Source organism: Dendropsophus ebraccatus, chromosome 3 (assembly GCF_027789765.1).
Source record: "Dendropsophus ebraccatus isolate aDenEbr1 chromosome 3, aDenEbr1.pat, whole genome shotgun sequence".
NCBI classification, from domain to species: domain Eukaryota; kingdom Metazoa; phylum Chordata; class Amphibia; order Anura; family Hylidae; genus Dendropsophus; species Dendropsophus ebraccatus.
The window spans coordinates 45,974,174-46,000,357 of NC_091456.1; the positions used below are offsets into that span (position 1 = coordinate 45,974,174).

A 26,184-nucleotide genomic window follows, 5' to 3' on the forward strand; every position below is an offset into this window, starting at 1 on the left:
TTAAATCAAGATAATAGAAACCTTGCCAAAATCTCATAAACCTATAATCCGTAAACCTATCTTTTTCACTATCTTTCCTAAACATTCTACCAAAATCTGATTGTACACATAAATGTGAACTAAAGCCACAGAATACGTTGCATTGGGAGGCACTCTATCTTTGTTCCATATGTAGGTGCAGGTTTCAACTAAAATAGTAAAAATGACTTTTTTTTTTTTTTTATACTTTAGTTATATTACTTAATATAAGGGCTAGTTATATTACTTAATATAAGGGCCAGTTCACATGGGAAGGCTTGCGCCCCTCCTCTCTCTGTTCGGAAGAATTGACATGTCCATTCTTCCGCGCGAAGAGAGATCACGCTAGCCCTCCCATAAACTGTCAGTATGACATGGAGGCTGGCGGAATTCCGCCAGTTTTACTCAGTGTGAACTGGCCTTAAATGTATACTTTTTATGTATACTCAACTTCCACTGAGTAGCAGCAATAAGGAAAGACACAGGCCCCTCTGCTGCCACCAATGTTTATGTTGGGAACTGCAAAGCTGCCTAAGCCCTGCATTTCCCTGAACATATACTTAAATCAAGCACTGCCACACAGGTGTACTGTATAGTCTTATTAAAATATGCAGTATTCAGGGACAGCCTGACCATCACTATCGCTGAGAGCGGCAGCCTCTTGCTATCAATAGTGCAGTGCTGAATCAAAGCAAAGGATCGGAAACACTGTTGGCAGCAGAGGGGCCAAAGTCACCCCTTACTGCTACCACTTAATGGAAGTTGAGTAGTAAAGCAAAAATTATACATTTATTTTAATTAAGTTACCTTACAAAGTAATATAACTTTATCAAAGCAATATAGTAATGGAAAAAAAAAATCTTCGGAGAACCCCTTTAACAATTTGACAAAATCAAACATCCTTTTCACTTTGGTCCCACAACACTAGGCCTCTCAACAGCCAGCACAGTGCTCTAGACTGACAAGGAGCAATATTCTTGAAACAGCTGTTTGCAGAACGGTATTCTTTCCTGCTGGAGAGAGTTCTGTTTTGTTCTATTCCTAGCTAGTGTGAGAGAATTACTGTGCAAAAAATGCATTATTTCATAGCTGCGGCCACTAGAGGTCATTATTCAACTATGTAATGTTTTGTTGTGAACGTCATATAAGAACATGTTAAGTCCTTGGGCTAGGTTCACATTGTGTTTGTGTTTACATTTATCATAGAAAGTTTTAATATTGTTGAAAAGTAAACACATTGTGTAAACCTAGGCGTTAAACACATTCAGTTGTATGCCACACAGAAGAATCCTATTGAATTACATTATTAATTGCTGTACATAATTGAACAAACTACAGTAAATAGAAAATAACATAAAATCAGTAAAACACAAATAGAAACAATTTGTTTATATTATACCATAAAAGTCAATGTTTACATTTACATACACATTTGTCTAAGTTTCAATGGGATAGAAATATGCCCGTTTAATGTGAGCACAGAACTCAGTATGAACCTGGACTTACTAGTACAAAAATAAGTAATCCTATATAAGGCCCGAATAGTGCGGTCTATGCGCACCCAAAACTGTCCAACATAAAAACCAAATGAAAAAACTATGAATGCAAGACCAATAAATATATAAATACTTTATTTTTTATTGTTATTAGAATATCAGAAAAAAATTATTTCAATTAAAAATATATAACAGGAGCTAATACAAATCCCCATAAAGACGGTGGATTAACTAGGTTCTTATACATAAGATATGGTATCACAAAATAGATAACAGTAGAAAAAGGGGGAACCTATATATACACATATATACTGGGCACTGGGTTGGTACTACATACAAGAAATAAATATAACTCACAGTGAGCACATAGAAAAAAATATACCATCCACATATAGTAAATATTACCCATACGTATCCTTAGTATACGAGTCCACCTCACCATACACCCGACGCGCGTTTCGCGTGTTGCTTTATCGAGGGTGATGTCCCAAGTACTGAGCCCAAACCTTATAAACCCCATGTAGCCAATCAAGCACATGCCCATCATGTGTATCACATGAGATAATCAGTAATGTCGGAAAACCGGAAATGATATCTCTCGGTCACATGATCTTGTTTCGTCACATGATAGGCAGACATTCATATATCTATGTTATTCCTATATGTAAATTCATTATACCCCTGTCTAACTTCCCCCTTCACCCATCATATTGCTATCCTATTCCTCTCGTTTGCAAATAATACTGAATACCTTAGTTGCTGCATCCGTGGACCGCATCGTAAGACCGGAATCCTGAGGCAGAGAGCACGACATCAGGCAAGTTCCCGAAGTCCCTTCTCACTAGATCGAAGAAATTTCCCCCCCTAAGTACGTGTCCCACAATAGATCTTTTTATTAAAATGGTGTCACAAGAAGTCGAAAAAATCCCTAAACATGTGACTAATGACAATTTAACACGACAGCAGAGACAGGCCTTACAAGATTTATCTAAGATGAAAGATGTGGTGATAAAACCCTCTGATAAAGGGGGCAATGTAGTAATATGGCCGACACAACTCTATGAAAAAGAGATGTATCGCCAATTAAGACATACTAATTGCTACAAAAAACTAACATTTAACCCCCTTTCTCGTTTCCAAGCAGAGTTATCACATCTTATGATGACAGCATGTGAAAGGGGAGCATTAACCAACAAACAGGTGGAAGCTCTTACAGTCAAAGAACCCATGATTGCAACAATATATCTTTTACCGAAAATTCACAAAGACATCACGAACCCACCAGGACGACCCATTGTCTCAGGTAATGGAAACTTTTGCGAACTATTATGCAAATATGTGGATCACATGTTACGCCCACTTGTGGAGATTTTACCTTCTTACATAAAAGATACTACAGATCTATTGACGAAAATAGACGGTATACAATTGGAAGAGGAAATGTACATTGTGACATGTGATGTCGAGTCATTATATACATCCATTCGGCATCATGATGGTATAACAGCGGTGCGTACATTCCTCCTGGCAAGTGGATATCCATCTGAACTACAGGCTTTTATTGTGGAAGCATTGTCATTCGTGCTGACACACAATTTCTTCCTTTTTAAAGGAGCATACTACCTACAGCTCCAGGGAACGGCTATGGGGGCGGCTTGTGCGCCCTCATATGCCAATTTATTCCTGGGGCTGTGGGAAAGGGAAATCTTCCAGGTTGATCCAGTATCTGGGACAGAACGAGTATACACATGGGGCCAGTATATAGATGATGTGATTTTCATATGGCAGGGAAATACATCAGAATTGGAAGAATTTATCCTCCGCTTGAATCAAAATAACCGTAACATCAAGCTTACTTACCATTACAGCCGTAAGGTAATAGAGTTTCTCGATGTTTCCCTGCAGGTCGACTATGACGGTTTTATACAAACCGACCTATATAGAAAGAAGACATCCGCGAATACGGTCCTTCATGCCAAGTCCTCTCACCCTGAACATCTCATAAAAAACATACCCGTTGGTCAATTTCTAAGGGCAAAGAGAATCTGCTCAAATGACGAACTCTTTGAAATACAATCACGAGATCTGATATCCCGCTTTCACGAACGAGGATACAGCAAAAGGTCAATAAAGAGAGCATACAATAGAGCGAAGAATTCAGAGAGAAGAATGTTGCTGCAATCTAAGAGTAAAGAACAAAATGACCCACAGGTAAGATTTATTACCAATTACAACTCCCGGAGTCGTGAACTCCATGCAGCCATTGATAAATACTGGCCAATTTTATTGACAGATGCTGCGCTAAGAAATGAAATCAGTGTGAAACCTTCAATTACATACCGAAGGTCCAGAAATCTACGAGACCACATGGTAAGAAGTTTTCACGATCCTGCCCCAATTAGAGATGTATTTGGTTCTAAAGGCCCCAGATGGGGATCGCGAGCATGTGGGAAATGTATTGCCTGTCCCAACATGGACCGTGAAGAAAAATTTTGCAGCTCAGATGGTAATAAGGAATATAGGATGTGTCACTCCATTACTTGTGAGACTAAGGGTGTCATATACTATGCCGTATGTCCCTGTTTGAAAATATATGTAGGTATGACTTCACGCCAACTTAAAAGAAGAGTAAGAGAACACGTCCTGGACATACGTGTCGCAAAAAATACTATAGACCCTGCTGGCCTGAAGACAATACCCAGACATTTTAAACAAATGCACAATTGTGATGAAAACCTGTTGAAAATTAGGGGCATTGATTGTGTCTATTTGAATGCCCGGGGAGGTGACCTTAAACAACGCCTGGCCCAAAAAGAAACTAAATGGATATATCTACTGAACACAATAGCCCCAAATGGATTAAATGAGGGCAACAGCTTTGCATCATTTTTGTGAATACTTTTTTCTACCAGACATATGGGCTTCCTCTCCGCTCTTTCTCTCTTTTCCTCAGATTCGACCATGATGATACGTAGTATCCATCCATATATGTATGGAGACTCTTAGGACAACATTCTAAATTATGATCCATTCTCTCCAAGTAACGAATCACCAAGCACAGTCCTTTGTGCTACTCTTATGTCAAAGTAAGGGGCTTTCCTTTATTTTATTTTATTTTATTTTAACTTCTTTCCCCTTTTCCCTGGTCTTAATCGATTTTAGTCTGTCTTTTTCGAGGCATTTTATATTCTAGTTTTCATTAAAAGTGTTTTTATGACTCCTTTTTTGTAGGTGCTCTATGGTTCAGGGATAGACCAATCTGCTATCCCCCTGCTCCTCCCTCCCCCTTTCATCCCTCTCATGCGGATTACATGGATTGGGACTTTATGCATCCATTCGACGCTTGGACTTACTTATCTCCCCGATGTATTATTTGATGACATATAGGATTGTGTGTGTAGTATTGTCTCTCTCTCTATATATATATATATATCTTGTATGTACAGCACTTGGCACTTTCGGATTATTCCGGATAGACGCAGTGTTCTATATTATTAGAACACTTTATTATTACAGATCTCTAGGGTACCTGGTGTACACCTTTAAGAACGGTTTTCATGTATTTGTGGTTTACCCTTTTGTACTGTGGCACTGGGTTGAACATGATATGTAATATCACTATTGTATGGACTATATGTATGCATTCAATTTTAATACTATGAATATATATCTATTATATTATTTTTCACTTGCATCGCTTTACATGACTCCCATGTTACACTTTCTCTTCATATATATATGGAGGGATATATTACAACAAATACGCATAACCTATTACATACGTATAACTTAATACATCTATAATCAAATATTATTTCTTAACGAATACATACTAACTACACCACTTGGATGCATCTCATCTTGATTTCAATTTTAATGTCAATGATCATGCAAGATGCATTTTCTCTAGTCGCAGAAGGTGTACTACCTCATATAGCGCATGTATATATCCTTGGGATATTATTAGTGGGCACATCAACGATTCACATACTCACATTTACTTTATTTGGGCACTTATATCTAATCATGTCACTCACACATTCATTCACACATTTACACGCTTTATTTATTAGGGCACCTATATTTAATTAATCATGTTATACACATACTATTTGGATATAGCTCACTAAGTGATGACACTTTTCACATATATTTTCTTACACAATTCATTCATTTTCACTCATCATCTACTTTTATTTCCATTATTCATTTTTATTTTTTGTCACTAATCTTCTCCGTCACCTACATTTCATATATTTACATGTTTACACATTTTTTATGGATATACATTTATAATAACAAATGATGCACTTTACCAAATATGTAATTAATTTATATATATATCTTTTTATTTTTTATTATATATATATCTATGTATATTTTATTTATTTGTATGGTTATATATTTTTATAGATATATATTACATTATTTATAGTACTTATATTTACAATGATGCACTTTACTAGACATGTAATTAATTATATGTGTATTTTTACTTAGCACATATATTTGTTTTGCCCTTATTAATATAATTAATTGCATGTGCATTTTTATTATATTTATTTATTTTGCTTTCATTTATATAATCGATTAGGTAAGTATGGTTTGGCACTTTCTCAGGCACGGCACGGTTTTGCACTAATGTTCACATTTCAGCACGAGTTGCACCTTTTTTCTGGCACTGCCACTTAAACCACTTCACATATGCCGATATAACATTACTGCGTCCATTATCTATTCTCTCCATCTATTTTTTATTGTGTATATATATGTTGTCTTTTTCTTGTAGTGCACACATGATGTAAAATTAAGACCGCAAACGCGTAATGTCCATTTGACATAGGGCCATGTTTACATTGTGTGCGGTCATGTGACTCCAGGCTGGTCAGGTGACCTGCGGGATGTCACATGGCCGCACATACAACCTCGCCCCGGATGACGCTCGTTGAGTGGCAGTTCCGGCGCCGGGTTTCCGGGAATGACGCGGTCACGTGTCGCGCGTCATTTCCGGTCTTACGATGCGGTCCACGGATGCAGCAACTAAGGTATTCAGTATTATTTGCAAACGAGAGGAATAGGATAGCAATATGATGGGTGAAGGGGGAAGTTAGACAGGGGTATAATGAATTTACATATAGGAATAACATAGATATATGAACGTCTGCCTATCATGTGACGAAACAAGATCATGTGACCGAGAGATATCATTTCCGGTTTTCCGACATTACTGATTATCTCATGTGATACACATGATGGGCATGTGCTTGATTGGCTACATGGGGTTTATAAGGTTTGGGCTCAGTACTTGGGACATCACCCTCGATAAAGCAACACGCGAAACGCGCGTCGGGTGTATGGTGAGGTGGACTCGTATACTAAGGACACGTATGGGTAATATTTACTATATGTGGATGGTATATTTTTTTCTATGTGCTCACTGTGAGTTATATTTATTTCTTGTATGTAGTACCAACCCAGTGCCCAGTATATATGTGTATATATAGGTTCCCCCTTTTCTACTGTTATCTATTTTGTGATACCATATCTTATGTATAAGAACCTAGTTAATCCACCGTCTTTATGGGGATTTGTATTAGCTCCAGCCCCCCTGTTATATATTTTTAATTGAAATAATTTTTTTCTGATATTCTAATAACAATAAAAAATAAAGTATTTATATATTTATTGGTCTTGCATTCATAGTTTTTTCATTTGGTTTTTATGTAGTACAAAAATAAGTAGCACACCAGTATGTAGTTTGAAAACTTATAACTAATGATAAGCAAACACCAGAAAAGTGCCCGGGTTTGGCTACGGGGCCGAACCCTTAGCAGTCATCTCCCGGGATCTAGAGTAATTGGATGCCGCCCTAGGGCCACCAAGAAAACATGGATATGGCCTATGTTGCTACACTCAGAGAACGAAAAGCTGCAAATATTAACTTTTTAATCTCCATGGTCCTTTCTAGAGCTGAGATATAAACCTTTTTGTTAATATGTAAAATAAGTCTCAGGTGCCCAGTGGGGTTTTTCCCAGCATGGCAGAAACCCAAGGTTAGCTAGTCTATTGGCTGTCAATCAAAAATGGTGTAGGCACTAGAGTGGCACAGAGGTGATGAATAAGAAGAGGTGGGATGGCTAAACCAAGGCTCTTGTAGTTATAGAATTACTCTGGGCATATCGTGCCTCATTTACATATTAACAAAAATTGTCCCTACACTAGAAAGAGGAGAAAAAAGTAAGGGGCCTATTCCACAGAGCAATAATCGGCCCGATTCGGCCGATTATCGCTCCGTGGAATAGAGAGAACGATCAGCCGATGATCGTGTCATCGGCTGATCGTTCATTTAGGTTCAGACCTAAAATCATCGTTCGTCACCAGCGCATCACTACGGTGGAATAGTGGTGCACTGTGGCGACATTTTCAGCAGCATCATACATTACCTGTCCGGGCTGTAGGTCTTTGTAACGCCTGGAGTAGTGGATCCACTGGACCGGCACCAGCGATGGCACAAACCTCACCAGGGAGCGGAGTCTAAGGGGCCGCTGGTTTTCACCAGAGCCCGCCGCAAAGCGGGATGGACTTGCTGCGGCAGACGACCCCCAGGTCGCTACCCCTGGCTTGGTTGCTGGTGACGGCAGGCGAGGCGTGGCAGGAGTAGGTACTGACAGTGGCGTGTAGGCGTACCGCAGGTGACAGGCTGAACACAGGAACAGCAGTGAGACGGGAAGCAGGAACCAGGGACTAGGAGTAGGGACTGGGTAGCGGGCAGGAAACAGGAACAAGGACTAGGGACCAGGTAGCGGACAGGTATCAGGAACAACAGGGAGCTGGGCCAAACGCTATGGGAAGCATGTAGAGGCTCCAACACCAGGGACATGCTGGGATTTATAGGGGAGTGATTGGGTGCAACTACCAATTAGGAGCGCACTGCCCCTTTAAATCTGAGACAGCCGGCGCGCGCGTGCCCTAGGAGGCGGGGACGCGCGCGCCGACCTGGCACAGCGAGAGACAGGAGCGTGGAGAGGTGAGGCGCCCCCCGGGGCCGAAGTAATAGCAGCGCCGGGTCCCTGACTATGGACACCGGCTGCTGCATGGGGCAGGAGGCGGTCGCGGCGGCGGCCCGGAACGCGGGACGCCGCTGCGGCCGTGATAGTACCCCCCCCCTTTGGCCTCCCCCTCTTTCTTGCCTGCAGATGGCACAGGAAGCCACAAAGTCTTTGACATCCTGGAACAGACTGGACCACCAGTAGTGGCGGGAGATCCGTTGGCCGGTCTTACGGACTTCAAAATCCCTCTTCGAAGCGCAGGGTGAACATGGGTCTTTCCGGGGGGTACTCTCCGAAGAGTAGAGGTGACGACTGGTACTAGACGATCAGGAGATATAACGTGGCAAGGGGATGTGGGTTTGTGGAAGAGATCCTTCTGTAAGTTCTCCCGGTGGTAAGAGGACATAGAGTGCTTGGTGAGGTGCTGAGGTGACTTGAGACACTGGCTGGAACAGTCCTGACCCCAACTGAGAATCTCTCCGGTTCTCCAGTCCAGCTTAGGGGCATGTAATTGCAGCCAAGGGAGTCCCAGGAGAACGGTGGGGGAAGAATGGGGCAGGACGTAGAAGGATATCTGTTCCTGATGTAAAGGACCCACCCGGAGGACTAAAGGTGCGGTCTGGTAGTACACACGGTCGGTAAGAATTTCGCCCGTGACCGAGGAGATAGTCAGGGGCCTGGCTAGGCGGGTCACGGGTAGCTGCCATCTTTGGACCAATGTAGCCGCAATAAAACTGCCTGCTGACCCAGAATCGAGAAAGGCAGTAGTCTGGTGATTTTGTCCTGAGGGAGTCCGGATGGAAACTGGCATAGACAGACTTGGAAGGGTGGCATTCACACCTAGGGACAGCTGTCCCACCGGACCTAGGTGCGAGCATTTTCCGGACGTTTGAGGACGTAGGGGACATCTCAGCCGAAAGTGATCTGAACCACCGCAATAGAGACAGAGATTCAACTCCAGACGACGGATTCTTTCATCAGGCGTCAGGTGAGCCCGTTCCACCTCCATAGGAATATCAGGAGAGGGCTGGGACATCGGAAAGTCAGGATTCTGGAAAACCGGCGCCAGCTGGGGATGGCGACAGGAACGGCTTAGTAGATGTTCATGCCGAACCTCCTCCTCCCTCTCCGAAAAACGAGTATCAACTCTGGCGGCCAGTAGGATGAGTTCGTTCAGGGAGGTAGGTAGGTCTCGGGCGGAAAGCACGTCTTTCACTTGACTGGATAGGCCCTTCTTGAAGGTGGCTATTAGAGCGGCTTCATTCCAGTCCAATTCAGCCGCCAGGGTACGGAACTGGATGGCGTAGTCACCAACAGAGGAGCTCCCTTGAGAGAGGTTGAGGAGAGCAGTCTCGGCTGAAGAAGCACGGGCAGGTTCCTCAAAGACAGAGCGAAACTCGAATAGGAAGGCCCGGAGATTGGCAGCAACAGGATCATCACAGTCCCACAGTGGCGTGGCCCAGGCCAGGGCTCTACCCTCCAATAGGCTGATGATGAAAGCCACTTTAGAGCGCTCGGTGGAAAACTGACTACTTAAAAGTTCAATATGCATGGTGCACTGAGTCAGGAATCCTCTGCACAACTTGGAATCACCAGAGTATTTGCTTGGGAGAGCAAGTCGGAGTGTAGAAACAGCGTCAGGAGGTGGTGTGCGCTGTAAGGCGGCAGTGAGTTGCTGGATCTGCTGCGACTGTTTCTGGATTTGTTGCGCCTGTTGAGCGACCACTCTGGCGACGTCACGGAGATCAGGCACCTCGCCGGGATCCAGGGTTGGAGCCTACTGTAACGCCTGGAGTAGTGGATCCACTGGACCGGCACCAGCGATGGCACAAACCTCACCAGGGAGCGGAGTCTAAGGGGCCGCTGGTTTTCACCAGAGCCCGCCGCAAAGCGGGATGGACTTGCTGCGGCAGACGACCCCCAGGTCGCTACCCCTGGCTTGGTTGCTGGTGACGGCAGGCGAGGCGTGGCAGGAGTAGGTACTGACAGTGGCGTGTAGGCGTACCGCAGGTGACAGGCTGAACACAGGAACAGCAGTGAGACGGGAAGCAGGAACCAGGGACTAGGAGTAGGGACTGGGTAGCGGGCAGGAAACAGGAACAAGGACTAGGGACCAGGTAGCGGACAGGTATCAGGAACAACAGGGAGCTGGGCCAAACGCTATGGGAAGCATGTAGAGGCTCCAACACCAGGGACAGGGCATGCTGGGATTTATAGGGGAGTGATTGGGTGCAACTACCAATTAGGAGCGCACTGCCCCTTTAAATCTGAGACAGCCGGCGCGCGCGCGCCCTAGGAGGCGGGGACGCGCGCGCCGGCCGGCACAGCGAGAGACAGGAGCGTGGAGAGGTGAGGCGCCCCCCGGGGCCGAAGTAATAGCAGCGCCGGGTCCCTGACTATGGACACCGGCTGCTGCATGGGGCAGGAGGCGGTCGCGGCGGCGGCCCGGAACGCGGGACGCCGCTGCGGCCGTGACAGTCTTCTCCTGGTCCTGTGCCGCAGCAGCTTCGGAGCGGCCTGTCTGAACTGACAGACAGCTCAGCCAATCACTGGCCGGAACAGCCGCGGCCAGTGATTGGCTGAGCGGTCTGTCAGTTCAGACAGGCCGCTCTGAAGCTGCTGCGGCGCGGGACAGGGAGAAAGAAGGAGAAGACCTGCAGCCCGGAAAGGTAATGTATAAAACAAGGGCTGCAAGTACATGGGTAACAATGTCCCTGCAGCCCTCGCTTAACGATCATCAGGGCCGTTTCATCAGGGCCGATCGGCGCTCATTTACATTGTTGATCGGTCCCCGCTCAGCCTGTGGAATAGGACCCTAAGCCTGGAATCCTGATGTGAAGCCCTAGCTAGCCATAGGATTTTTTTTTAATCCATGTTTAGTTAGTGAAAGGTCTACATTATGGCTCTTTTCACATTATGCTGATCACCCTTGTCCATATGCCAAATTAAGGCATGGAAATTGAATTTTTTGTTTCAGAATGGAGAGGTGCACATGAAATGTATAACACAATATGGTTAAAGTGTCACTGTCATTTTCTTTTTTTTTTTTGCAGAAATCAGTAGTCCAGGCGATTTTAAGAAACTTTGTAATTGGTTTTATTAGGCAAACATGCCATTATCTGCATTCAAAAAGGCTTTCCCCAGGTCCCCCCCCCTTCTCTCTCATTCACTGCTCATTATCAGGAAATCTCGACTCTTTTACATCAGTTGAGCCCTGTGTAACCTATGGAGGGGGGAGGAGGGAGATTATTTGCCAGCAGAGAACAGAGAAAGATTACACTTTGGGAGCTGTGTGAAAACCGGTATTCAGAGGTCAGAGAGATCAGTGCTGACTTAAGAGGCATTTTTAGGCTAATAAACCCAATTACAATTAACAATTAATTAAAATTGCCTGTACTATTGATTTCTGCAAAAAAAATTTAAACAACAGTGACACTTTAACCTTGGTGATAATTGCTATTCCCCTGTATGTATAGACAGTCACTTACCTACTTATTTTCTCAGGTTGAGTGATCCTGTTATTTTAGGAGTAAATTTAAGCTGCAAAACAATGTAACCAATCTTAATCATGATACTGGTCATATACTTGTCTTAAAAATAATATATAACATGTAGTTGATTCTATTCAACTTTTTCCATTCATTCATTTAATTCCTCAGGCCTGACAAATAATATAAAATTAGCTTAATCTACTCTATTTGCTTCTAAGCAATCTATACACATGCTACCGATTGCTATCAAATGTTTACAGGAGTGGAGACCACTGGATCTTATTTGGTTTGAACTGTAGTGTGGTCTCTATGGTATTTCTATAAAGTTTCGTCTTATATCGACTAATAACCTATTGTCACGGCTGCGGCGGCGTCCCGTGCTCCGGGCCGCCGCCGCAACCCCCCTCTGTCCCATGCAGCCTCCGGGGTCCATGTGCAGGGACCCGCCGCTGCTACTAGTTCGGCCCTGGGGGACGCCTTACCGCGCCCCGCTCCTGTCTCCGTCTGTCCCGGCCGGCGCGCCGGCTGTCTCAGATTTAAAGGGCCAGTCCGCCCCTAATTGGAAGTTGCACTAATCACTCCCTATAAATCCCAGCATGCCCTGTCCCTCGTGTTGGAGCCTCTACATGCTTCCCATAGCGTTTGGCCCAGCTCCCTGTTGTTCCTGACCTCTGTCCTTGTTCCTAGTTCCTGTCCGCTGTTCCTGTCCTTAGTCCCCGTCCGCTGCCTAGTCCATTGTTCCTGTGTTTTGCCTGTCATGCGCGGTGACGCCTATCTACCACTGCCAGCACTATCACCTGCCTACTACTCCTGCCACACCTCGCCCGCCGTCACTAGCAACCAAGCCAGGGGTAGCGACCTGGGGGTCGCCTGCCGCAGCAAGTCCTTCCCGCCACGGCGGGCTCTGGTGAAAACCAGCGGCCCCTTAGACTCCGCTCCCTGGTGCGGTTTGTGCCATCGCTAGTGACGGTACAGAGGGTCCACTACACCAGGCGTTACACCTATTAATACCTTATCTATTTCCATTGTTCCATTGTTACTAACCATGTTTAATTATTTATTTTGTTGATTTTTTTTTTTAATGGTAAAGGGTGGGTGTTTTACAGTTATATTATTTTTGTAAAGAAAAAAAATATAAATATTTTTTTAATATACACTTTTAGTCACCCTAGGAGTTTTGATTATGCAGGGGGTGGATGTGAGACCCATCTGTCAGACCACCTGGATGTTAAGCTCCTTAACCCATTCCATACTACCTTAAAGCAAACCGGTCAGTAGCTTTTTGCTGACTAAAGTAAAGGCAAAGTACAATAGGGCGTGAATTAGAATATTTAGGAGTTTTTGTAACTAAAATGATAAAGCACACAGGGCATCTCCCTGTGTTGCATGGGCCCAATTACATTTGGCCTGCCAATCTAAACAAGGTGGGAGTTTGCTTGTGGGCATAGAGGCATCAGGAGAGAAGGAGACAAACATTGCTGGGCACTGGCGGCCAAGGGGAAGGCCCTGTGGGCGGCCTTATGACCTAATTTCCATACAACTTCTTAACGTGACACTGTCATCCCCATTTTGCATTCTGACTTCTTCAAGTAAAAAGTGATCTTTTATCAACTGCAGATTGTGCTAAGTGGGCTGGGCTTCACGGCAACAGCGCCACTTAGCCCTGCCCACAGCACCACTGTTGGCCCCACCGCTCTATGATGTCATAGGCAGATAGCCCCCCCCCCATCTAGGTCGGTCCATACCAATGGGTGTCGAGGGGGTGGGGCCTATGTACTGATGACGTCACGGAGGGGGTAAGACCAATGGTGGCACTGTAGGCGGGGCTAAGTGATGCAATTGTTGGGAAGCCCCGCCCACTTATAACAAGATCACTTTTTACTTGAACAAGCAGCATGACGTATGATATAAAATAAGGTATGGAAACTGCTAAATTTACCTTTTACACATGTGTAGAGAAGTCAGAATGAAAAAAGGGGTGACAGCGTCACTTTAAGCTTATTTAGATCACAGCACTGGAGCAACAAATTGAAATAAGAGTTACGTCTCCTAATTCAGGATACAGGTCCTTTTACACATAACAGTCTTCGGCCGCCCGTGGCGCTGATTAGTGAGATTGTTTACAGTGCCTTAACATGGCACAATTAATAGGGAGGCTAGGCCGCACAAATGATTGTATCATTCATGTGGCCATTTAATAAAGGAAAACTGACAACAAAGATATGCATATATCTGTGGTGCCAGCTTCCAGATAACTAGGACAGAAGCAATGCATAGATACTATCAGGTGAAGATGCCAGATCACATAGTGGCACTGATGGTATGTATGAACAGCTTGTCTGCTAGGCATCTGGAAACTAGCAGCTTGGATATATGCATATCCGTGCTGTCAATTTCCCTTCTGCTATCGGACACATATTTCCTATTTATACAAGAAGATGTGCGGCCAGTAAACAATAATTTTAAGGGTGCGTTCACACCTACCGCATCCGCAGCTTATTTTTCCGCGGAAATCCGCAGGTCGGGTAGTGCAGATTTCAACCTGCGAGAAATCCGCGTATGTGTGCGTTTTGCTGTTTTTCTGCAGCAAGTTTATCGCAACTGAAATGTCCGTTTAGAATGAGAGACATTTTAAACGGACATTTCAGTTGCGATAAACTTGCTGCAGAAAAACCGCAAAACGCACACATACGCGGATTTCTCGCAGGTTGAAATCTGCACTACCCGACCTGCGGATTTCCGCGGAAAAATAAGCTGCGGATGCGGTAGGTGTGAACGCACCCTAAGGGCTGCACAAAAGATGCGATCAGGCGAGGATCAGGCATTTCCCCGCCCCTTGGTTGATCGCTGTGACTAGGAAGTTTCTTGGCCCTAAAAGGCCCTTAAGAAGTCATATTACTGCCTTTACTTTAGTCAGCAAAAAGCTTCTCGTTAACATCTCGTTAACATCTCCATGACATGTAATGGTATTATTTAATGTTAAGTGGTTAAAAGTAAGATGCAAGACGGCTGTGTCAGTACACTCCCGCAAAAATGTAAACACTTTTGGCGCTCCCGCCATCAGAATGATATATGATATGGGGGGGAAGTTGTTATTCATTCAACTGCGCAGCTTCACCATCAGTGGTTCTGTGTTTCACGTGTAAATGCCCCCTAAGAGCCGCATGTGCCTTGTTTTGCGCACTCACTAATGCAGTTATTTTTCTGTAGCTGAGCTTGTCATTAGCTGCTTACAAAGGGTCTAGCTGAGTAAACCATATTGGTGAGCCGAATATATTTATTAATGATTTTCTTTAATCCATATACCCACTGCAGCACAAAATCTAATTTCTGTATCATAGAAAGCATGCCTGTCAAACATAAAACATATACCTGAATGGCCCTTAGGCGGTCTATGTTGTTACATGGGGTATTGAAGGAATCTCTTACAAATGCTGTAAAAAGAAAAATGTTGTAAGTCTCATTTATTTTTACTTACATACTGCAGAGATCACAACTAGCCTTTTCTTGAATGTTTTTTACAGGTAGGTACAAAAATATGTAAAAAATAGAGGTTAAAGGAGAAGTACAGCTAAATATTTTATTAAAATATTGTATTGTCCCCCAAAAGGTATACAAATCACCAATATACACTTATTACAGGAAATGCACATAAAGGTTTTTTTTCCCTGCACTTACTACTGCATCAAGGCTTCACTTCCTGGATAACATGGTGATGTCACGACCCGACTCCCAGAGCTGGGCGGGCTGTGGCTGCTGGAGAGGATGATGGCAGGGGGACACTGATGGACACAGGGCACTGGAAGGACACTGAGCATCCCTCTGCCATCATCCTCTCCAGCAGCCACAGCCCACACAGCTCTAGGAGTCTGGTCGTTACATCACCATGTGATCCAGGAAGTGACATCACCATGTTATCCAGGAAGTGAAGCCTTGATGCAGTAGTAAGTGCATTTCCCATAATAGGTGCATATTGGTGATTTGTATAACTCTGGGGTGCAATACAACATTTTCGCTGGACTTCCCCTTTAATTTATAAAACATAATGCATACATGTCCTTTATAGGGAGTGTCTGGTCACAGACATTAGTGGTATTTCCCTGTCCAATGCCAACAGTAAGCTCGGACACTAATGTCTGTGACAACATAGCCCATTTAAGATATTTCATAAAATTGTATGTATTTTTCTTTCCTAAAAATACATTTCAACAACTGTATTTTATTACCTGAATTTCTGAAAATGTTGTTGGTTTCATTAGGAGTCTGTGACTGATCACTCAACACGTCAGTTCTGTCACTAGGATAAAAAAAAAAAAAAAAAACTATAAAGCACACTAAGTTCACAGACCCACCTTGTGCTTAAAATCAAATAATTCTAAACTTAAAAAATTTCGCATTAATATATTCTACAGCTTTGTACAGAAAATCCACCCACAAAAGCCCTGTACTCGGTAAGGGTATGTCATACACTTAATTTCAATGGAAGATAACTGTTCCATTTTTGCAGTGTGGGAGGACATGCAAAGTCTAAGAGGATGCTGACCTTGTTAAAGTAATGTAAGATCAGGTAATATGAAGAGAGAAGCTTGGTCGGCACTTAGCTATTATGTATATGCTTCTTTATCTGGTAAATAGAGCATGAAGGAGATGCCCCTGGATTCCAGGGTGAACAGGGTGAACATATAGAAGAAAAGACTGGATTCCTTCAGCTCATAAAATTCATTCAAACTTTATTGAAAATCTTTAAATAACCAACGCATTTCGAACCTGCCCAGTTCTTAGTCATGGTATGGGCTCATGCACACTGAGCGATAGACAAGGAATTGAAGAGGAAAAATTTCTGCTTGAAATTTTCTCTTTTATTTTGCTCTGTCAGGATAGGAGCTGAATTTAAGCGTAATTCGAGTGGAATGCAAGCAGAATTTTAAGCTGAATTCAAGCCCCATTGACTTCTATAGGATTCCTCTAGCAGAATTTGCCCAAAGAAGTGACATGTTACTTCTTTTGGTCCATTCACACTGAGCAAGAACGTCGGAATTTGGAGGCAGAGCGCTCCGCCGCGGAATCCCGCCTTGCTCAGTGTCTCACTGTGAGTGAATAAGAGGGCGCGCGCTCCTCCGCTGCCGCCGCTCTCCGCTCAAAGAAGTGACATGTCACAGAATTCCGACATTCTTGCTCAGTGTGAACGGGCCCTTTGGGCGGAAATCAGATCTGCGGCAGAAAAATCTGCTCGGAAATTCTGCAGTGTGAACAACAGTGTGGAAATCCCTTTAAAAACAATGGGACATTGCTCTGTTCATATTTTACGGGAAGAATTCCAAGCAGAATTTAGGGGCCATAGCGTTGAGAGGGTCTAAAGAAGTGTGCGGATTCGGGTTGCAAGGGGATAATGAGAAGATCCTGCTTTATGCAGATGATATCCTGCTTTTTCTTAGGGGAGGTGAAGATGCAGTTCGCAAAGTAATAGATATTGTGTCCTTGTTTGGGAATGTCTCTGGCCTGAGGGTGAATTGGTCGAAATCTTTTCTGCTTCCAGTTGGCGATTAATCTGTTATAACTAGCTCCCTCGTGCGGGTGTTGGGCGTGGATGATTCAGTCGACTACCTCGGGATAAAGCTCTCGACCAAGGTTGATAGTTTTGTGTCGCTTAATTTGTTACCGTTATATTCTAAAATTAAGAAAAGCATGGAATTTTGGGGACGTCTACCGCTATCAATGGCTGATCGTATGAGCATTATTAAGATGGTTATTTTGCCCCAATTTTTATATATTTTTTTTTCATCTACAGTTTGGATCCCTGAGGCTTGGTTCAGCAGGATAGAGATCTTGCTGAACGCATTCATTTGGGGGAAACAGAAACCAAGAATAAAGTATCACTGTTGGACCCAGAGGTGTACTGAGGGGGAGGATGGCTTTGCCTGATTTCCGTATGTATTTTCTTGCTATGTGGGATCAACTATTTAGAAAATGGGAATGCTCCTCTATTATCCAGTTTTTGGCTGCATTTACACTACGTATATTTCAGTCAGTATATGTATATTTCAGTTAGTATATTTCAGTCAGTATTGCAACCAAAACCAGGAGTGGATTAAAACACAGAGAGGATCTGTTCACACAATGTTGAAATTGAGTGGATGGCTGCCATATAATGGCAAATATTTGCTGTTATTTTAGAACAACGGCTGTTATATTGAAATAATGGCAGTTATTTACTGTTATATGGCGGCCATCCACTCAATTTCACCATTGTGTGAACAGATCCTTTCTGTGTTTTTAATCCACTCCTGGTTTTGGTTGCAATACTGACTGAAATATACTTACTGAAATATACGCAGTGTGAACGCAGCCCCCAATGGGAAATAAGGTAAATAAGTTTGAATATGAGAATTTCTTTGATTGTTTATAGGGGGGTTTTGGGGGCACAAAGATTTTGTCCCAGGTGGACTTGTATATTAGGACTTGGAAGACACTCAAAAGGTTGTTTAACCCATAGCTGCACCAGGACGTTATTTAACGTCCTCGTGCCGCTATGGGAGTTCAGAGGGGGGTCGCGCGGCGACCACCCTCTGAACTGCCGCGATCCCGGGTGCCGCGAGTAGCCCGGGCTCGCGGCTATTAGCGGGCACGGTCCGATCGCCGTGCCCGCTAATTAAGTACTTAGAAGCAGCTGTCAAAGTTGACAGCTGCTTCTAAATACTTGCGGTTACACATCCCTGGTGGTCTAGTGGGGGGATCGCCCCCCTGCGGCGCGATTGCGGGGGGGCGATCCCTGCATCCATACCAGGCCGGGGTCTGCTCCGTAATGGCGCTGATCCCGGCTCGGCATTCTATTGCTTTTGGCTGCAGCAGCCAAAAGTAATAGAACACCGATCTCATGGATTCATGCAGTATAACTATACTGCATGGATCTCTATGAGAGATCAGAGTGCATATACTAGAAGCCCCCCAGGGGGGCTTCTAGTATATGTCTAAAGTAAAAGAAAAAAGTATTTTTAATAACACAAAACCCCCTCCCCTAATAAAAGTCTGAATCACCCCCCTTTCCCCATTTTATAAATAAAAATAAATAAATTAATTAATAAACAAACATGTTTGCTATCGCCGCGTGCGTAATCGCCCGAACTATTAATTAATCACATTCCTGATCTCACACGGTAAACGGCGTCAGCGCAAAAAAATCCCAAAGTGCAAAATTGCGCATTTTTGGTCGCATCAAATCCAGAATAATTGTAATAAAAAGCGATCAAAAAGTCATATATGCGCAATCAAGGTACCGATAGAAAGATCACATCATGGCGCAAAAAATGACACCTCACACAGACCCATAGACCAAAGGATAAAAGCGCTATAAGCCCGGGAATGGAGCGATTTTAAGGAACGTATATTGGTTAACAACGGTTTGAATTTTATACAGGCCATCAGATACAATATAAGTTATACATGTTACATATCGTTTTAATCGTAACGACTTGAGGAACATGCATAACAAGTCAGTTTTACCCCAGGGCGAATGGCGTAAAAACACATTTCCCCCAAATAAAAGAAATGCGTTTTTTTTTTTCAATTTCACCACACATATAATTTTTTTCTGGTTTCCCGGCACATTTTAGGCAAAAATTACATCTGCCTTAGCAAAGTACAATTAGTTGCGCAAAAAATAAGGGCTCATTTGGGTCTCTAGGTGGAAAAATGCAGGCGCTATGGCCTTATATACACGAGGAGGGAAAAACGAAAACGCAAAAATGAAAACTGGCTGTGTCCCCTAAGGGTTAAAATTAATGGGGTGTTTCAGTTTTCACCATTGTGGGGTAATATTCATGTAGTAGAGAATTTGAGACTCTTCAAGACCCTTTTTTTTGGATCGAGAAGGGGATAAAATACATTTCACAGATTAAAAGCAATGGGGAGTTGTTATCTGATTTACTCTGGTTTAAGTATAGACAGATGCGACACGCATATGGGGCTACTTTAAATAAAGAGGTGTGGTGTGTTCAGACAAATGAGTTTTTTGAATATTTAAGGTCACCTTGGGTGGGAAAGAAGTGTCTCACTGAAATCTATCGTTGGTTGATCACTGTGAGGGGAACGGGATATTTACGGAGGGCGAGGGAGAAATGGGAATGGAGAATTGGAATTATTACAGATGATATGTGGACAGATATTGTTGAAGGTATTCATCAGGTGTCGCTTAACCTCCTCTCACAGGCTAATTTAGCTTAAGATCCTGTATGGTCTCTATCTCACTCCAAAGGACCTCCGTAGAAGAGGACACAGATTAGACTCTAGATGCCCCAAATGTTCAGCGGAAGATGCAGATTTTTTTCATCTTATATGGGATTGTCCCAAATTGCAAGATTTTTGGACTTTAGTCAAGAACTATATTGAGGGGGTGATGGGACCAGTGGTGGGTACTGAGGCCCCGAGTTTACTTCTGGGAGGATATAATAACGATGGTCTGAGGGGATCCTTGTTAAATAAGTTGGGTGCTTTGGCGAAAATTGTTATTGCTAGAGGATGGTTTAGGGATAAGACCCCCTCGCGTGAGGAATGGGTAAATTTGGTTATGAGGGTACATAAATATGAGGAATATTGGGCTAAGCAACTTTCCCGGAAAGCCTCTGTAAGGTGCAGTAAATTATGGGCCCCATGGATTGATGGATTAGTGGATGGATAAAATTCCCCTATTTTCATTTGCTATGTTGTTTTACAAAAATTTTATTTTATTATTTTATTATTTAATATTATTTTTTTATTTTTTTCTCCTCTCCTCTCTCTCAAGGGTTGGTGGGTGGGTATTTGGGGGATTAAAAAGGCTTTATTGTTATTAAGATGTATTACTATAATTGACAAGGGGTTGCCCAATGTTTGTTTTTTTTTTTTTTTACTTGTCATTTGTATAAATTTTTTTATGTGAATAAAAAATCTGTTAAAATAAAAAAAGCAGAATTTAGGAGTGGATTCCTCTTCAATTCCTTGCTTTTTGCTCAGTGTGCATGAGCCCTTTCTGTGTAATATACATCCATGCACAAAGTGTTAGTGTACAAAATTCATAGACATACATATTAGTAACAAAAAATAAAAAAAGTAAAAAATATGCATATGTAGACACTGCAGTATAAATACATCAAAAAGGACAATAAGACATTATCCGTAATCCAGCATGACATATACTATTAAGGGAAGCACACCGCATATCGCAAACATGAACCTATCCCAGTGGAATAACATATGAAATACCAAATTATCTATTATTCATATCAGGATGCCGATTATGTGCATAAACACGCACAAAAAAGGTGCCTTAGTCAAACCCCAGTCATAAGTATCATGTATAATATAATCATTATGGGTTGAACTTGGAGCAAAAGAAAAAGAGAGGAAAAAAGGTCTGGAAAAACAAGTCCTATGTACCTGAGTAATGTAGGGTAATAATAAAATGAATAAGGAGACAGATGCAGGGAGAGAATAAAAACCTCTGCAAACTTCCCAGACACTCCCGCTTGAATCTCCACCCTTGCCATAGACTCCATTCTATACTTAGGCGGATTCCGCCGTCCACCCAAAGAATTGACATGGTAATGTAGTGTGAAAACACCCTTAGATAATAATGAATGAAATATCATAAATGGACTAGGTCAGGGGAGTTAGACTGTAGCCCTCCAGCTTTTGTGAAACTACAGTTCCCACCATCAGCTTTGGCTGTTCAGGCATTATTATTATTATAGTGTAGCTGTAAGGCCAACAGTTTGACACCCCTGGGCTAGGTGGTCTGAACCACTGTACCATTTGAAATGTTCTGGCCTAACGTTCAGCCTGGATGTGATAGCACTTCATGGCAATGTTCACACTACGTAAGAGTACAGCCGTTGTTGCCGATGGCAACAACGGCCGTACTTTTGGCGCGGTGGAACAATGCCTGTTTCTTTATGGGATCCCGGCCGGAGCGTATACACATTGTATACGCTCCGGCCGGGATCCCATACGGGGCCGCAAATAACTGACATGTCAGTTTTCTGCGGCCGGAATTCAGTGAATTCCGGCCGCAGAAAGCCCTGTCAGTTCACACAGTGAAGCGAGCGGCCACTTGCTTCACTGTGTGCCTAGGAAGCTCTGATGCGGGCGCGCGCTGACTTAAGTACCAGCCGCGATGATCCGGGCACAGCCCGGCCGTTCTGTGACTAGGCCGGGGTCACGGAACGGCCGGTCTGATACGTAGTGTGAACATAGCCTATAAATGGTGTGATGCACTAACTGGTTTCAATAACCAAAACTTCTGCTACAGCCTTTTTGTTTCTAAAACTGTATATATGAATACCCTGTAAGCCTTTTTTTAATAATCTTTTTTCACATTACCGTTTAAGGACCCTGGAAAATTCAGATTTAGCTTTTATTTTTTCCTTCTCATAAAGCCCATAACTCAGGGCTTTGCATTAAGTTCCCAGCGTTCAGGCTGCCAATCCAGCCTGGAAGAGGATGGAGGCAGTGTGACTACATGCTGCTGCGGCTCCACCCTCATGTCTACTTACCGTTTGCCGGGGCAGACAATTAAGGTTGAAGATTTTGCCGCCCCTCTGGCAGCTGTAAGGTACTGGGTTAACTCATTCTGCCTCAGGAAGGTGACTAGTCCCTTTAAGTCCAAGTATCCAGAATATGTATCTTTTTTTTCTTTATAGCATTTACTATGTAGGATACATAACCTATGAATTTTACAGGCACTTACATATAATAAAAGATTGTGTAGGGGAAAAATGTCAGTTTCTGTAAAATCTGTCAGGTACTGCAGCTAGCATTCTGAATTGTGGATTGTGGAGTCAAACAACAAAAATATACATAGAGAGAAAATCTGCCCCTCGCTCATCCCAGTGTCATCTTATACCATACAGGGACAAAAAGTTCACAGAGCTTCTTCCTTTCCCTGGACAGTGCCAGCACACCTCCCCCTTCCCCTCCTGCTCTAAACACAGGCTGAAGGGAGAGCTGGAAGTACTGTATATGCAGCTACTACTGAAACCTGCTCTAATTCAGGCCTAATTGCCAGATTCTTTGCTTTAAAAGGCACATATTAGGCTCACATGGTGGGATAACCTTTTAAAACTCAGGCAGGTACGTAGTCTTCTCCTAAAACAAGTGGTGTATGGAACTGCGGGAGGCGCCATAGTCTTGTATTGCACATGCCGGAGTTGAGAAATGGTAACCTGCTATGTAAGCGAGATTGATAGGTACCTTTTACAACAACACCAAACTCATGTCTCTAGGTGCAATCTAGCCTAAGCCAGCGCCTTAAGAAAGGGTTCTCTTTGTGCTCCAGCTGCTGCCAGAGCATAGCACGGGAAACAACATTCCTCTCTAGTTGCTGGACTCAGAATAAGCAGTAAAAGAAAGTAAATGCAGCCGCTGTCAGCTTGGAAAGCAGAAGGAAGTATTCAGACCTTGAATTTATGATTTATTCAAATCATATTATTATTTATTTTTAAAGTGCCCTTGATTCCAGCTATACAAGCGATAGGGAGCAACAAACAGAACATTACAAAATCAAAAAACACATTACATGAATATGGTAAGTGGCAGTCTGGTAAATAAAGATAGAGGACCCTGCCTGCGAGGGCTTACAATCTACAAGATCATTGTCATGTCAGAGTGATGGAGTGAGCCCTGATCTGACACACAGCCTCTGTCCCAACCTACTTGCTGCTCTTGCACTAGGCTGCAAGCGACAACTGGTCGGCGGTCCCTACACTGCTAAGTGCTGGGGCGGACGGGGTGAGAGAAGTCAAACAGCCTCAGGTCAAAACACAGTACAGGAACGTCTAGTGGTCTCACTAGAGATCTATACAACGGGATCCCAATCTCCCTCTCTCTTCTGGTTATACAGCCCAGCAAACAATTTGCTTTTCCTACCACCTGGTTGCACTGGTGGCTCATTTTACCCCTAAATCCTTCTCTTCTGAGGTCTTCACTAACGAAGAAATGCTTATATAATACGCACACTTTTGCGTCAACAGCAAACAAATCTTGCTTCCTAAACCCTCTCTGTGTTACTTACAAACATATAAAAAAAATAGGACCCAGAACAGACCCTTGTGGCACACCACTTGTAACCAGTCTCTGCTCAGAATACACACCATTAACAACAGCCTATCTATTCTTCAGCCAACAACAAATCCAGTAAACTATCCAGGGATTAAAGGGGTATTCCACTCAAACATAACTTTTCATATGTTGCTGCCTATGGTTAGGCTAACAATTAATTCCACACTTATTATCTATTCAGTCACCTTCCCCCAGTTCTGAGCTGCTGCTTTCTGCAGAAGACACAAAAGAATGTGAGTGAGCTTTTCCCTCCGTCTCCCCCTCCCTTCCAAGATGGCTGTTGTAAACAAGTCCCTATCTGCAACCTTGTAATGCCGGGAGGAATAATCACAGTAAGTTTATCAGCAACTTGACCTCAGATTAACCCTCTCAGCATTACAAAAAAAGCTAAAAGCAAAAAAAGCCAGTCAGGGACTTGTATACATCAGTTGTCCCGTAAGGGAGGGGGTGGAGAGGGAGACAGAGAGAAAAGCTCACACACAGTTTTTTATGTCTTCAGTAGAAAGCAGCAGCTCGGAACTGGAGGAGGAAGACTGAATAGATAACAACAAGTATGGAATGGATTGTTAGTCTCACCATGGGCAGCAACATATGAAAAGTTATGTGTGAGTGGAATACCCCTTTAAGTCCAATTTTTACTAATTTCTCTGAGCAATTTATGGGGGAATCCAATGAAATCAGAAGTAATCTTTCAGGGGTTTTTTAGGCTCTGTCACAATCTTTTGAAAAGAAATTAACAGGAGTTGTTATTGCACGCAGTTTTTCAATATAATGGGGGAGAACTATTAAAGGGTGTAAAATATACACTGGTGGGAACTGCCCACAGCAACCAATCACAGCTCAGCTTTCAGCTCTGGTAAAATCAAAGAGGAGCTGTGACTGGTTGCTGTGGGCAGTTCACACCAGTGGATATTTTATACCCTTTGATAAACCTGGGTCACTCTTTATTTTTTTAAGTTTATTTTCATTTAAATCATCGTTATACATATGGCCACTAGGTGTCTCTCGTCCTGTCAAGCCGCAGTCTATGCTCCCACTGTATCGATATTTGGTCTCTTTTGTTGAAAGAAGAGACCAAACACCGACATGGCTTGGTATTGATTGACAGCCATTCCTGAGCACACACGGAGCAGGGACAAGCCTTCTCTGTGCATGTGTACAGCTGCTGTGCCTCTTCATTTAGTAGCAGAGATTCCTGGGGGTGCTTGCATTGTAAGGTCAACTCTCCTGTCACACAGCACTAAAACCTCTGTAATCACACAGTGGCATTATACGGACAGAATTGTTGCATAACAAAAAGCATTATATCCTGGTAAGCATGTAGAGTTGTCTTTTCTTGCGTGAGTGTGCAAAGGGCATGGACCACATGTATAATGTTGATTTAAACAGAAAACTTTTTAAAAAATAAAGCAAATATTGCAAAACTGGTTGCGATCACAACCCGTTGAGGAACACCTTAAAGTAGAGGTCCAATGAGCACAACCCTCTTTTAATAATGTAACCCACCCCCATGATCAGCTGATTGCACTTTGCACAGTCTCAGTGATAAAACCAATGATGGTCAGCTCAGCTGTTATTGTGATGGTATTGTAAACTGCTCATTTCAGTTAATTTCTCTTTCAAGTGTATGGTTGACCTTACAGTATATAAAGTAAACTTTTTGCACCAAATCATCAGTGCAGCTATTCCTGGTTGGTGAAGTTGGGCATATTGACAAAGATTGACCTCCAAAGACAGACTATTTAATAACATCTATATTTTGGCATATGTTGTCCACCATTAGTGACAGAAAGCTTATTAGAATATTACTTACCGATAGTACATGCTGCGCCCAGATGAAGGTGAACCTGAAAAAAATCCAATTAGCTATTAAAAAACAAAAAAGCCTCCAGTCCCATCCTTCATGACCCAAAACTTTATGATGACAAAATGACGATATTGAGAGAAGGAACCAATTTTAAATTATATGTTTATGGCACTTTTAAAATAAAAAAAAACATAAAAAAACCTGACTTTTAATTTAATCTTACATTTTCCTTA

General features: G+C 43.0%; 1 protein-coding gene across 7 annotated transcripts in view; it reads right to left on the reverse strand.

Moving 5' to 3' along the window:
- The window catches only part of RNF212B (ring finger protein 212B), a 65,633-nt gene that overhangs the window by 6,169 nt on the left and 33,280 nt on the right, over window positions 1-26,184 (reverse strand). For 6 of the 7 annotated variants that reach the window (XM_069961651.1, XM_069961648.1, XM_069961649.1 and 3 more), the window contains 4 exons: window positions 25,958-25,991; window positions 16,281-16,351; window positions 15,427-15,488; window positions 12,052-12,103 (listed from right to left, as the gene is read on the reverse strand). In XM_069961651.1, the coding sequence (XP_069817752.1) occupies window positions 12,056-12,103; window positions 15,427-15,488; window positions 16,281-16,351; window positions 25,958-25,991 (215 nt within the window). In that variant the 3' untranslated portion in view covers window positions 12,052-12,055. The remainder of the gene's footprint in view (window positions 1-12,051; window positions 12,104-15,426; window positions 15,489-16,280; window positions 16,352-25,957; window positions 25,992-26,184) is intronic. The other variant, XM_069961652.1, reaches the window with a different exon arrangement.